Below are 14,467 nucleotides of genomic sequence, written 5' to 3'. Positions count from 1 at the left end.
CTAAATGTATCTTGAAGAAAAAAAAAGAAAAGCAAATGGATTTTCATCTCCAAAGAGCAGTGACAGGAGCAAACGCAGACATGCTGTCCTGCAGATGGGGGGTCCCTATACACTGGCTGCCCCTCCTTGCTAGATGTTTTGTGTGGTTTTTTGTTGGGAAGGTTATTCTTTCCTTCCACATTTGGAATTAGAGTGATTTGGGTTTGTTTCTGCAAGTAATATTCTGCCTTAGTTGCGTAATTTATCATCATTCTCTCTGGCTTGCTATCAACTGCTGGGATCTTAAGACAAGAAACAGAAGCCCTTAAAAGCAGAATTGTTTCTATCTGCTACAGTTTTGGTGGTGGGAAGCTCTTCTTTTGTATCAGTGATATACAGCTGGAGATCTGACTGGGGTTCACCGAAAGCTTAGAGATTTCCCTTTAAGTATCAGTTGGTTAAAACTTCTCTGTTTATTTCTGGGTAAATCTGTTAACTGAGATGACTTGGCAGCACCCAGGCCAGATTTTTGGAGGGGGCTGGAGATATTTGCCCCTTGGCAAGCACATCCTGGTAGGGCAAACACTCCAGTATTGCTTTCCAGCAATGCTCCAGTGCCATTGCATGTCCTTCCCCTGGCCCAGTCCACCTCTGCTCAGCCACTCTCACAGGGGAATGCAAAGGTGGAGTAAATAATGTGTTCATGGAGGGAAAGGGCTGATAGCCCTAAAGTAGAAGATTCAAAACAAATCCCCAGCTGGCCTTGCCATGAAGGAGTGGGTAGAAAAATCACTCTGGGCTCTTTTCCAATGAACTGTCCTACTAAACAATCTGTGATTTGCTGCTTGCATGAGGACTTCAGCCTGGACTCTCTCTGTTACCCTTTTCTGCTTTACTTTACTGGTACCTATGTGTTTTTCCTTTGTAACTTGTTTTCCTCAGCTCCTTCCCCTTCTTTTTCTTTGCTTGCAGCTTTGATTGTTGATTTTTACCTCCAGAGTCACAGAGGCCATCTCTGATGCCAACAGCAGTGCTCTTGCTGGGAAAACAAAACAAAACAAAAAAATCCAGAAAAGCTCCAGCTGGCCCCTTAGCCTGCAGAAGACATTGTGAGGACAGGCTGCCCGTGAACTCTGCGAGCTGAAAGTCAGTATTGCAGTGGCAGGGGCTTCTGCTGATGATTTTGCATGTGACTTCATTCCCAGTGCATCCTAACTCTCTGCTGGATCACCCCTTCTGCAGCACGAAATGGATTTTGGCCCTGCAGCACGGCTAACAGGGAAGTAAAAGTATGGGGAAAACCTGTCAGGGTTGCTTTCTTGAGACTGTGTTACTATGCTGCTGATGTCTCTTCTGTCCTGGTTGCTGTTGTACAGGTGCCATTAGAGTAGTGGGTACAGAAAAAAAAAAAAAAGTAGGATTTTACCTATGCCTTGTGCGTGTCTGTTATGGTTGTGGTGCCGAAATAAAACCAAGCAATGGTACAGGTTCGTTCCTGATGTGAATCAAACCGCAAAAAGAGGTGTCAGCCCACTGGTAGGCATCTCCATGTAGTTCTGCAGTAGGTATTGGATAGGGGGTTCCACTGTGCATGTGTCCTGTGTACCTCTATGGCTATTGGCAGTATTTCTTCTTGGCCCCTGCCTGGCCCTGAGGGAGTTTGGGTCTTGTCCAAAGGTTTTTTTCTGCCCCAGGAACCAACACAACCCCTGATTTTAGCCTTTTCTCCCCAAACCCTCTGCCAATCAGAACATGGGCCTCCAGGATGCCCACGAAACGCAGTGGTAGCCGGCCCTGAGACTGTCCCCTTCCTATTTTTAGGGAAACAAACCCCCAGGGAAAGCCAGATACCTTTCAGCCATTGGCAAGCAGAGAGAATATTGTTCTTTGATGTGAACTTGGCACTAACTAGTTCTGCTCTAGGGAAACCTGTGGTATTACTTCATCCTGTGATAACAGCTCCAGCCCTGAGCAGCACTGGATGAGCACAACATAAAAACACCAGATTGACTTTGCCAATAAGATCATGCAGGCTGTAGCCTGTTCCTTTTGCTCTTTCCAAAGAATTAGGAGATTCATCTACTGGCAAAATAAGAGTTTCTAGGCTGAGCCCCAAGGTACGGAAGCAGCTTCCATTCATCGTATGGAAATTCTCATTTGATGCAATTACTTGCATTCTTGATCCCATGCATATTTACCCATTTGAACTGGGGCCTGAATGCATCCCAGAAACTAGGGACTATTCACGGGAAGGCAGTTTTGCCTTTGTTGTCATGCTTATTTACACCAGAAACTTGATACTGAGTTACACTCATCCAAGCAAAAAGCAGAAGCACACATGGAGACTACGGTGTCCAAGGAAAATAGCATCAAGACTGAGAGCGGAGGATTAGTTGGCAAATCACTGTCAGCAAAGGCTGAGTGAGGAAACAGCAACCTGCTCACAAATGCTGCACGAACAGAGTTTCCCCTGGTAAATCAGTCATCCCATATTTCGTGCCCAGCAACAAGGTTTGCACAATCCCTTTTGTTTTCCCTCAAATCCCTGCAGCTGGGTCCTGCCTTCCCATCCTGTCTGCCGGGGTGGTCTGGTCTCTGTGTCACACGTGTGTGCACGTGTACGTGTGTGTGTTTATGTGCATTGTGGCCCCGGGAGTCACAGGTCCCAGCAGTGGGAGATCACAAGCTGGTTCAGGTCTTTTGGTCTGACTTTGCACAGGTGGGTCAAAGCTGTGTAAATAGTGCTCGTAATAGAGGACAGAGGCTCTTTAGCCCAGACTCTGGTTTTCAAGACCCCCTTCCCCACCATGAACCATGCCACTTACCTGTCCAGGTAGCTTTTTTTTCCTCCTCTTCATAAATGCTAAGGTCAGAAGAACAGCTCTTACAGTTTTTCCATACTCCAGAGTGGCATCAGGGCATGTATGCTCACAAGTGTTGTGAAAAAACACTGCTGAAATAATGATGACATCAACTGTCCAATAAATGCATGATACTGCACTGCATGTATTAAACTGCTGTTCACTGTTTCTGTATTTCCCAAGCCTTTTCTTCATGCACATTCAACCCAACCTTTTCTCTGAGGGGATTACTTCTATGTTTTGCTTTTAAATTACTCAATGTATCTGTAACTCGAAATCCATCATTAAGTTTGAGTAAATGCAAAAGCTGATGTTTTGTAAACAAGATACTGCAAAGCCTGGTAATGTGTTTTGTCTTTCTGTTGAATGCTCTGCAGCATGTACAGGAAGAGTCACCATCCAGATCAGCTTAAAATTATGCAGCAGTCACATACACATGTCTAGAAACAGGGAGCTGAGGAGGTGAGAACCCCATTTTTAACACAACGCTTAAAAATTTGATCTGCATCAGAAATTCTTTCCCTGGGTCACCAACACCCAGGGCTACCAAGAAACATGTTGGTGTGTCTCTTCGTTTTTTTTTCTTTTGGATTGTTTTTCCTAATGAAAATTTAGACTGGTTCACTTAATTCTTAGTACTTTTCTCTTCCTACAAGATATTGCTTTCTCACCTCTTGCAGAATGAACTGCATTTTGGGGACCAAGATGCTGTGATTCTTTGCCTGCACAAAATAGGACAGAAAGCTGAGCTAAACTATCCCATCCTTTCCAGAGCATCACCACCTTAATCCTTGAACATCCAAATAGTACCACCATTTATCCATGGAAGAGTTTGGCGTAGTACTTTGCCTTCTTCCACATGCAAACTATGCCCTTGCCTTCTCTTCCCGTAATCATTAACCCATTTTCATTTGTGCTAGTCTTTCCAAGGCAGGGTACACGATGGATCCATGGTGCTTGTATTAACTCCAGCCCAAACCTCCTGTGGGCATCAGCAGGGCATTGGTCCCAGGTCCTGAGTGGTTGCTGTGTCGAAGATGCTCAAGTTCTCAACACTCAAAGATGAACCATCTGAAAGGACTGGGAAGTTGCTCTGGGTTCCTGGCAAGGGCGTGCCAAGGAGCAGGGCTGGAGAGCAGGCACCATGGGGGTGGCACCGTCCTTGGAAATTATGCAAGGGACTGCTCCATGGTGGCCGAAAGCACCGAGAAGTCTTGAGCCCACCTTAAGGCTGGTGCTTAGCTAGGATGCTGTGCCATCACTGAAGCACTATATGGCAGCACAAAAAAATCATCGCTAATAATGTTTGTAAATTAGCATGAATTCAGATTACTGAGGCAGCACCTGGTGCAAGGCTCCGTGAGGAGGTGGATTGTGTGCTGTGGTGGGTGGGAGCTCCTAGGGGGTTGCTCAGAGCAGCTCTGAGCTTTTCCATCTCTTATCTTGCATCCCCTGAGCCCAGTGTGGCATCACACATGCTATATCTTACTAGATCGAGCTGTAGCATGATCCCCAAAGTGAAGAGTGTGGAAGCTCAGTCAGAGATAATGGTGCGACTCATGTTTCTGGTCACCCCAACATCAGTGACCTGCTGTACATTGGCCTCTAGTTGAGAAACAACATTTTGTTCCGTTTGGGCCTTTTTTTAAGATAGGTCTTTTATTTGAGTCAGCAAACAATAAAAAAAAGCCTAGTCTGCCAAGAATAGTGACTCTCCAAATACACCCAACTGCAAAATATCCCTCAGTTGACTTCTAATGAAAATGCAAGCATGTTTTCTACAAAGGCTTAAATCTTAATCAAGGAATGTCAGTGTGCCTAATATTGCAGGTCTTGTGATTGATACAAGTTCATAACAGCATCTATGTCCAAAAAGAAGGGAGAATGTGTATTTACTCCATGCATGTATTAAGGCATTGCAAAAGTTTTATCTGCATAATGAGTTTGCAGTACTGCAAATTGTTAATGGGGCTACATCGCAAGTGGTTCTCTGCCTTGACAATCATGTATACATATCGAGATTTCTATCATAATGACAATTTAAAGGGATGACTAATTGTTTTCCTCCAATAAACCCAATTAAATCACCCTGATGTGAAGTCTGATGTTTCTGAGTGCATGAGTCTCCACCCATATGCAAAGGGAGTGAATCATTTCTATGGCTGTTTCACTGCTCCGTTGTGTTTTATGCAATGATGTTCCTTTATGACCCAAAGAGGGATAGTGAGATTTTCTTCCTACCCAATTTGCTCCATATGTACATGGATAAAAAGGGTGATTTGTCCTTCAGATGTTTCCTAAAGCTGTCATTGGAAATTATGTCGAATGTCAACATATGGAGACATGGCTGTCTCCTGGGCACTGAGAATATCTCTGCAGGGCTGGGGAAAGGGGATGTAGTTGTTGGAGATTGCTGTACTTTTGATCTGGTCCTAGTGACTTACACACCCTGTGATGGGAATAATCAAAGGAGACAGGATTTTCTCTAATGTTTCTGACTACCTTTGCAGCCAGCAATGGTCTCTATAGGTTGTTGTATCTGCTCTGCCATTGGTTTCATTTTCTTCCAGATTGTGTTCCTGGAGTTTGTTATGACTTTCTTTTTATTCTTAATTTATTCCTAATTTTCTCCACTGTTATTTCTGCCAGTTTTTCACTCACTGGCACACAAGAATTCCTCCCCCCTTAAAATAGGTGGCAAAACCAACGTCCTAAGCAGGGAGATGGGTCAGTGCTTGAGGTCAAAGTCAGGTGGTTTTAGACATCTGGTTCAGTAGCGGAGCTGAAACAAACAGCAGTGACAATGGCCAACTCTTGGCAATGTGAAGAGAAAAACAAACTAACTTATAAAGCTTTCATATTGTGAATGAAGAAACAACCCCCACAAACAACCTGATAACTCTCTGAAAGCTGTGGTATGCAACTATGGCCACAGAATTAGGATTTGATAGTGGGCTGTACCAGGACGGATGAAATAGCCTCCAGTTTGTGCTCTGGAAAAGCACATCCATGGCAAGGTACATCTTTGGAAAAGTACATCCATGTACAAAAATGCTAGCTGGGAGTGTGTTGGAGGTGGTGTATGATACTGAGGCACAGACACATGATTTGCACTGTCAGGAGGAGCGGCAGATCCTATAGGAAGACTGTACAGTCTTCCCACATGACACAAACCTGAACTCTGATCGTCCCTTCATACTAAGGACCACACTCACACCTGTGTGTAAGTTACTCTCTGGGTTTGGCTCAAATTCTGCAGACTTAAGTGGATAAAGGTCTTGCCCACATTTCACAATGAACTTAGAATCTCAGCCAGGAAAACCTTCCTCTTGTGTCTTGGTTTTAAAATCACGGGTTCCTCTGTAGGTTCAGTGGTCACTCAGTGTGCACTGAGCTTTTCCCAACTCCCAGTGAGACAGAGTGGAAGATCATCTCAGGACCACTGAAATCCTGATGCAAGACATCCTGATGGTGTCATATCAGTATTTACTTGATCTTTGTACGTTTTCTTCACTGCTATGTGCTCAGTCACAAATTCTTGGCTGTTTGTAGCAAACGAGATAAAACATCAGTACAGAGAAGCCAAAGGGACAAGACCAAGATGTGGCTGCAGAAAATGTTTTGCTTGCAACCTTGCCAAAATCCACAGCCATGTTTGCACTGGAGGGAAGGGGACCATCCTTATTTTGAAGGCTTCCAGAGTGTTGGTATGCACTTACTCCATACATCAGCCTTTATTCATGCTATGCCAAGCCCATTTCTCAGCTCCTTTGCTCTCCAGCACTGTCCCTTGGCAGAACGAGGGCTCCAATGGGCTGTGGGCAGCTCCTTTTGCAGGCCAAGAGGAGTTTTGCGTAACAGTGACACCTGTTGAAGTAGAGGATGTGCAGGTGCCCAACTTGGAAGACCATCCAACCTGAGCAGGGATAGACCCGTGTGGTTCAGGGCCTCCACATTCAGGCGATGGTGAGGAGGAGATATTCTACACAGGGCTTTCAGCCACAGCTCTTGTGCAGTGTAGACAGTCCTACCCTCTCTGGTTATGCCTACACTGAATTTCTTCCTTCAGGCCAGGCCTACCTTCCAGTTTGACTGGGCATCCACTAAACGATGTTGGTCTTGTGAGGATATTTTTGGGGATCTTTCCACGAGGAGATAACACAGACCTGTGCTGCCCAAAAGCAATCCTAGGACACTAGGATTGCTATCATAGGTATAAGGGGACACATTGTTCCAACCATATTATGCTTCCTCCAAGCTCTGGACATCCCTGGCAGTCTACCTACATCCCTCTGGGTATGTGCCCTGCCCAGCACATCTGAGTCCCTGTGTTGGTGTGGCCTCTCAACCAGACTGAATTACTGTGACGATAACAATTTTTTATAGCTGTGGGGGTTGGGAAGAAGGACCATCTGGATCAGCATTGCAAGTATTCAATTGAGTATTTCCAGATTGTTTGGCGTTTGGGCTTTCTGGATTACATTGGGATAAATTCCCGTCTTTCAAACTTTGTTTGCTTATCCTAAATTCAAAGGTTTCTTTTCTTTTTTAATCTTTGGGATTTTTCTTTTTATAATTTCAATATTCTGATGAAGTTACGCTCAATTAATGATTCGTTTACCATCTTCATAGAAGTGTTTTGTTTAGGGAAATTAATAATAATAGAGCTGAGAGGCAATTTGTTGTTCCCATCAAACTCATAAACTTTGTGCTTTCTTTGGCGCCATAGATGCTCTTGTATGTTTTTCATTTTCTTTCTTTAGGGCAGAAGCAAGAGCTGTGTTCACATCCGTGCCTCAGCTTGCAGTCTAACAGTGACCAGAAATGCATAATAAGTCTCAAGCCAATACTTCTTTTTGTTGGAGGCCAGCTGGGCAGGTAACCTCCATACTAAAGAATCGCATTTCACATCTTCAAGCTTGCGTTTGCTCAAAGTAGCATCTGAAATGTAACTTTTCCTCCCAGTCTCTGATCCACCGCAGCTCAGTGTAGCACCTAGGTGGATCAGATCACTGTTCCAGGGAAAAACTGTGCCATCAAAGTTATTAGTTATGAGCCCATGGTGACCTTCAGTGGGAGTTGATGGATAAACTCCTCAACAGGGGCACACACTTGGAGCTGGATACAATACAATACAACGCAATTTTATATTATATATGTTATACCTTATGATATTATTAGAGTGTGTCTGTCAGATCAAAGCAGAGGGGAACATGACATAAATGGAAGGTTTGGGACTAGGCTGCTATTCCTTTTCAGTACTCAAATGGTAGAATTTTATCATGTATTTCAATTACTTTTTGGTCACAATATCTAGAGAGGGAATTCAGCTATATTCAGGCTAGGGCTGAGTTTTGAAGACAGCGTTTAACTTCACTGCCACCAAACATCAACAAGTTCATTGCTGAGTCCACTGACAATCACCTTGGAGACTCCTCTTCCCTCCCTAAGTATTTGTAGTACTTATATGTTCATTTATGAGGTGCTTTTCAGGGATCTCAAGACAGAACTGCAGAATGGTTGAGGTTGGTAGGGACCTCTTGGAGATCACCTGCTCAACAAGGAGAGTTGCCTGGAGCAGGTGTCCCAGGACCAAGTCCAGACAGCTTTTGAATATCTCCAATGATGGAGACACCACAACCTCTCTGGTCATGGGCTTCAACAGTCCAGGACAACAGACTTCAGCATTTACCAAGCCTTCACTAACAAGTCCAGATAATGCAAAGTTAGTTAAACATCCCAAGAAACAGAAGAGGATTTCAGTGTTTGTTTTCAATCTTTGCCACCTGTTCTGCTTCTTTTTTTCCCATGAAGAAGATGAGCATCTCTGCAAATATGTGTTGATGCAGGTGGTAGTCTAAATGCTTCCCTGAAGGACAACCTACCATGATGCTGGGCAGATGATCATTTGGGGTAGAAGAGTCACATTATGCAGCAGGCACCATGTGCATGAGTTTACCAATGGTTCACATTAAATCTATGGTCAGAACCAATTGTTCATCAATTCCTCTTGAAGGAAAACCTTCAGGAAAGAGCCAACAACTGTGGTTAAGAAGGGCTTGTTAGCAGGACACCTGGGGGCTTTAATTATCTGTGCAAAGAAGCTGGTGACAGACAGAGGAGATGACTTAGCTCCAAATGTGACTGGACAGATGGACGGGGTCCTGACATCTCTACCTGGAAATCACCATGCCTGGGGCTACCTCCATCTCCTTGGTGGCCTGGGAGGACTGTTTTGCTGTGCACCAAGGCAGTGGTCCCCAGCAGGGTGTGGCCTGGTTGTAGTAAGATGAGCTGGGCACCTCAACTGGAAAATATTTTATTCTTTAAATTCCCCTATGGCGGTGTAATACAGTAATTGTGTTTAGCTTCGGCCTCACAACTTGTTTTGATTGTCTATGGCCTTATGGTGGTGATTTAAACCTACTGATTTATTGATTCAGTCTTAATTGGGTCCTGAACTGGGTCATTGCATCATTTTATCTTTAATTGTTCTAATGAAAGTCTAGCAAATTAGGACGGTAATATGATTGCTTAGAGGGATTCTTGCCTGTTCATGCTTCTTAATGAAATCCATAAAAGTGAAAAAAGGAATGAGCTTATCCTACTGAATTGCCATTTGTATTATGCAGTCTGAGCAAAACTCAGAAAATCAATCTGCGGAGCCCTTGGCTCTTCCTCCAATTCATGTCCTCAGAAAAAGAAAGCTTAGCACCTCAGCAAACATCCCCACAGAGAGGAATGAAAGGAAGAAAATACTAAAATATAAAGCTAAAACTCGATTCCAGTTCCCACTTTTCAGGCTTCTTTTAACTTTGCATACAAGTGATTTAGGAGAAGGCCTAAAAACCTACTTATATCCCAAAACTGAACTTGAGACCACAGATCAGAGTACACCCTGAGAATCCCTCCTGCTCTGGGAGCCCAAATCTCTGTGGGTTTTGAGGTCTTTCATCATGTCCCCAAAAGTTTGACTCATACCCCCTTCTCTTTGCTGTCAGTTTGGTGCCCAGACAAACATTTTAGGCAGAGGATTCAACAGTACCTGTGAGAAGCACCTTTTTCTCCCTACTGCATGTTATGCATCCATGAGAAGCAGCCTTGGCCATCTTGGCTGTCCCCCATCACCACTGGGCACTGCTTGTTGCCTGCACAGTTCCTTACCATCTCTTCCCCATGGATTTCCAGCAAGGCTGTTGCATCTGCAGTGCATTTTCTACCCACTGGGCTAATGAGCTCTGTGTTGCCAAAGCTGTCTGTAACTTCTTCATGTCCCCCCGTTTTATGGCTGGAAATATGCTGCTTCCTCCCACTCCTTGCTCATCAGTGAAGACATTCACATCTCACTTGACCCTGATTCCTGCTGCAGAGAAAACATCATTACTTATCAGCAGTGAGAAGCCCCCCACCAGCCCTGCTCATATATCCCCAAGCCTATTCTATAAAGAATACAAAGAATCTGCTTCAAAGATGTAAGTTGCGAAACCAAAGAAAATCTGCAGTCAATTAAAAGCAGTGAGAATTAAGAACACAGCAGATGAGGAATACGAAGTTCAGATCAGCTTGATCCCCAGCGTGACAATGCATTTTATTTTATCCCTTTAGCAGAACAGGGATTTTTGTCTCTGCATGGGTTGTAATGATGTGGCTGGAAAGCTTCCATTATCTTTTAATTAAACAGTGTGATTACATTTTCCTTTCTCCAGCCTGTTTAGCCCCTGAGTCAGTGCACAGAACAAAGTACTTGTCAAGGGTGCTCTGAGTGCAGCACTAACCACACTCCATTGGCCAGGGCTGGACCTGGAACCCCGATAGCCTGTCCCTGGGCTGCCCACAGCTCTGACTGCAATGCCACGAGGTCTCAGTCACCACAGTAGAAGTCAGATGTCCTAAGGTGGTTATACCTTTTCCATGGGATTTGCAATCTGCTCCCATAACCAGCTCCTAGTATCCAATCAATGTGAAATCCTTCCTCATTTCTCATCTTAAATGACCCTGTTGATGCTGCTGTGGTTGTTATACAGCTCTACTGTTCCAGATGTGCCTTCATGGCAGGGCTTGGTAGTTATCAGATGTAATGGAGGACTGGAGGAACAATGGAAACAGATGATTATGTTATTATACCCCATACTATTCATCCCTTAGTGTGGTCAGCAACTCAACCTGCACCCTTTCTCAGTGATCAACATGGAAACTGCTATTATAACAGAGACCAGAGAGGTGATATCATTCTTTCCTTGTGGAGGTGAGATGCTGGAAGGGATGTATGTGATTCTGGGCCTTGGATGGATTTGGTATGCTCATGAGGTCTGACTGATGCTCAGGATGTTTGACCCTTTTTCAGGAGCTTGTCCTGACAAATCTGATCCAAGTACATTATTGGAGACATCTGTCATGGGGGATTCAAAGATAATTCTCCCAAACTGCTCTTACCAATCCGTCCACCTTGTTGACATCACCTTTAAATGTCCTCCTGCCTCCCTGCCCAGCAGCTCTCTCCTTGATGGTGATGGATTGTCTCATTTCAGCTCAGCCACTCTCTGGCTCACAGCCCTGTTTTGTGACAGGCCACTGAAGTGCAGCGTGGCTACAGCACCGAGTGCCTGCTGGTCCATGTTTGGTGCAACCATGTGCCTGCTTGTGGGAGCCACAAGGCATATCCAGAGACCACCTCAAACAAGGGGGCTGAGAGCAAGACCAGCTGATACTGTCATGGCCTCTCATGCCAAAGGGCCACAAGAGAATAGGAGGTGTTCTTCCGAGCTAGGTGAGGTTTCCTGGTCTTGTAGGTTCCCAGGCATGGAAAACAGCCTTTCTCTCCTAGATGTCAGTGGAAACGAGGACAAGATCATTAATTTTCGACCATGCAGTCTGTCTTGGAGCAATTTCAGATTGACAGTGCTTTTTCTCTCCATAGGGTGAGGTATCAAGTGTGTGGCTTCAGGATGGGCTTTCCAGGTGACATCAGGATGCAACTACAGATGGTGCTTTCTGGCAGAGAATTTTAGCAAGTGGCACCACTTGGACCATCACATTACACTGTACTGCCCAGCTGTGGTACAATGCTGAGGATCCACCAGTGACCAGTACTGGTGTGGTCTGTGACACTGGGACAATGGATCTGGTTAAGAGAGAGACTCAGTTCACTGTCTGCAACTGAAGAACACTCAACCATTCATTATAACCTGCCTGAATTAGGGTGGATTTTTCATAGAAATAATATGCTAGATGTAAAAATATCCTCATCACACTCCAGCTCTTTGCTATGAAGATGGTGATGGTAAAAAAACCCAGTAAAAATATTTAGAGAAATAGAAAATGTTTTTCAGTTGCAAACAGTTGACAGTTTGAAAACTACTTTTTCCATGCACTGAGTCAGAGACTGGCATCAGCATGGAAACTTTCAACCTGGACAGTGTCAATACAGCTACTGGAAGTGTTGTAAAGTCAAAACTGCTCTGCTTTTCTGGCAAGGAGTGTTGGTTCCAGACACAATTATAAGATACATTTCCTGAGGCAGGAATTAGCTCTTCATCTTGTGTTCATAGGGAGCAAAATGAAGCCTTATTTTGTGTATGTGAAAAAGAATAGATTGTAACCCTGAAATTAGCCTGAATCACCTATATGTGACAAGAAAAAAGAGATCAGATTATAAGATGTTTTCTTTTACTACAGAAAAGGTCTTTGTTGCTGCCAGCTTCCGACTAACACTCTGTCCATATAGGTGCATATTGCAATTGCTAACATCTCTGAAACAAATAATTTGAAGAAACCATAACCCATGATCTCTTTTCCTCCAGTGAGAGCTGCTTTTCCTGGCATCAAGAAATGGGAAAAATAATTTATTGACAACAGTCTGTGACATTTCCTCTTCCTTATCTCTTGAGGCCAAGTCTCCAGCAAGCAGGGTATTTCAGAAATAATAATAAAAGAAATATTAAAAAGAAGAAAGTAAAACAGTTGCCCCGTTCCCATGGCAATGCATGGGAACTGTTCAAGCGAGCACCCCTTCGTGATGTGATCATGTGTTTGTCCTCGGATGGTGAGCAGAGATCAGGCATCTCATCCTCTCCCTGGTCTGCCTGGGGTTTCCTGGCATGGCAGGTCAAATAAATCCCTTTTGCCTCAGAGGCTCTCTGCTTTTCTCTGGGCAGGGGGAGTGGAACAGAAATGTCTTCTAAGTAAGTGGGTGGGACAACCTGCTGGTCTGCACTTTCCTTCTCCCTTCTTGGCTGGTGCAGCCCTTCCCTTGCGTGCCCCGGCACAGCTCAGTTCAAGAGCCCCTCTGTCCCCTTCCTAGACCACCAGTGACCCCATGGGATCATCTCCGCCCATCAGCCTCACTCTAACCTCCTGGGTGAGAAAGGGATGAAGAAATTGGGCTGTGAAGGTTAAAAGAAGTGTGGTCAGCAGGTCAAGGGAGGTGATTTTCCTCCTCTAGTCAACTGTCCCGTGATTCCAGTTGGAGTACTACATCCAGCTCTGGAGTTGCCAGCATAAGAAAGTAATGGATATGCTTGAGCCTGTCCAAAAGAGGCCATGGAAGTGATCAGAGGACTGGAGCACGTCTCCTGTGAGGACAGTCTGAGAGAGTTGGGGTTGTTTAGACTAGAGGAGAGAAGGCTCCAGGGAAAGCTCTAGCAGCCTTCCAGTTCTTGAAGAAAGACAACAGGAAAGATGGGGAGGGACTCTTATCAGGAAATGTAGTGATAGGACAAGGGGGGATGTCTTTAGACTGAAAGAGGACAGACTTAAGTTGGACATAAGGAAGAAATTCTTTCTTGTGAGAGTGGTGATGCCCTGGTACAGGTTGCCCAGAGAAGCTGTGGATGCCCCATCCCTGGAAGTGTTCAAGGCCAGGCTGGATGGGGCTCTGAGCAACCTGGTCTAGTGGAAGGAGGGTTGGAACTAGATGATCTTTAACATCCCTTCTAACCCAAACCATTCTATGATTCTAAGAATAAACTGAAATACTTTCCAGTCAGGCTGCAGTTTCCCTCGTACTCTATGAATTCATGGGACAACCCACAGGCTCCCTCACTGCTCTGCAGGAAGCTAATCAAATGCTTTTGATGCTGTTTTTCTGCCCAAGGTCTCTGATTTTCTTTACTGAGCAACCAACAGTTTAAAGAGATGCTTCGAGCTACAGGTCCAGGGCTGCCAGGGAGGCTGAGGGCAGAAAGGAAAATCCTGAGCATGTGGGCTCCAGCACTGACTGAGCTGAGCAAAGCCCTGGTAGAAGCAAACAGTTCCTTTGAAGCCTGTGTGATGTATGCATGGGTGGAGGGAACAGAGCAGATGGCAGGGCAGACACTTATAAAAACTTCAGAGACAGAACTGACTGAGTCCTGTAAAAATTAGGGTTTGGATTATGGTCTATCTACTAGAGCAAACAGAACAGAGAAAAAGTGTCAACAATCCTCTCTGCTCTCCAAAGAGCATGTCTGCCCTGCAAAGAGACACTGAGAAAAAGCAATGGGCTTCAAACCTCTGCTTGTATGGGGAGCACTGGGAGAGCCAATGGGGGAGATGCTCCAGGTAGTGGTTTACCTGCCCAAGTGCTCCTCATCCTCTGTGAATGGCCACAGCAAAGGATGACATCCCCATGGTTCCTATCAGGAAGGATT

The 14,467-nt window shown here is 44.8% G+C and overlaps 1 protein-coding gene across 2 annotated transcripts in view; it reads left to right on the top strand.

The window, feature by feature from the left end:
* The window catches only part of CAMK1D (calcium/calmodulin dependent protein kinase ID), a 216,898-nt gene extending 211,965 nt beyond the window's left edge, over window positions 1-4,933 (top strand). The window contains exon 11 of one of the 2 annotated variants that reach the window (XM_027728223.2): window positions 978-4,933. In XM_027728223.2, the coding sequence (XP_027584024.1) occupies window positions 978-979 (2 nt within the window). In that variant the 3' untranslated portion in view covers window positions 980-4,933. Of the gene's footprint in view, window positions 1-951 lie in introns of both variants that reach the window. The other variant, XM_027728222.2, reaches the window with a different exon arrangement.
* Window positions 4,934-14,467: the final 9,534 nt, after the last annotated feature.

Source organism: Pipra filicauda, unplaced genomic scaffold, assembly GCF_003945595.2.
Source record: "Pipra filicauda isolate LSUMZ 115617 unplaced genomic scaffold, ASM394559v2 scaffold119_size3216105_pilon, whole genome shotgun sequence".
Classification (NCBI taxonomy): Eukaryota; Metazoa; Chordata; class Aves; order Passeriformes; family Pipridae; genus Pipra; species Pipra filicauda.
The sequence above is the reverse complement of the archived record's forward strand: the minus strand, read 5'-3'. Positions and strand labels throughout refer to the sequence as shown.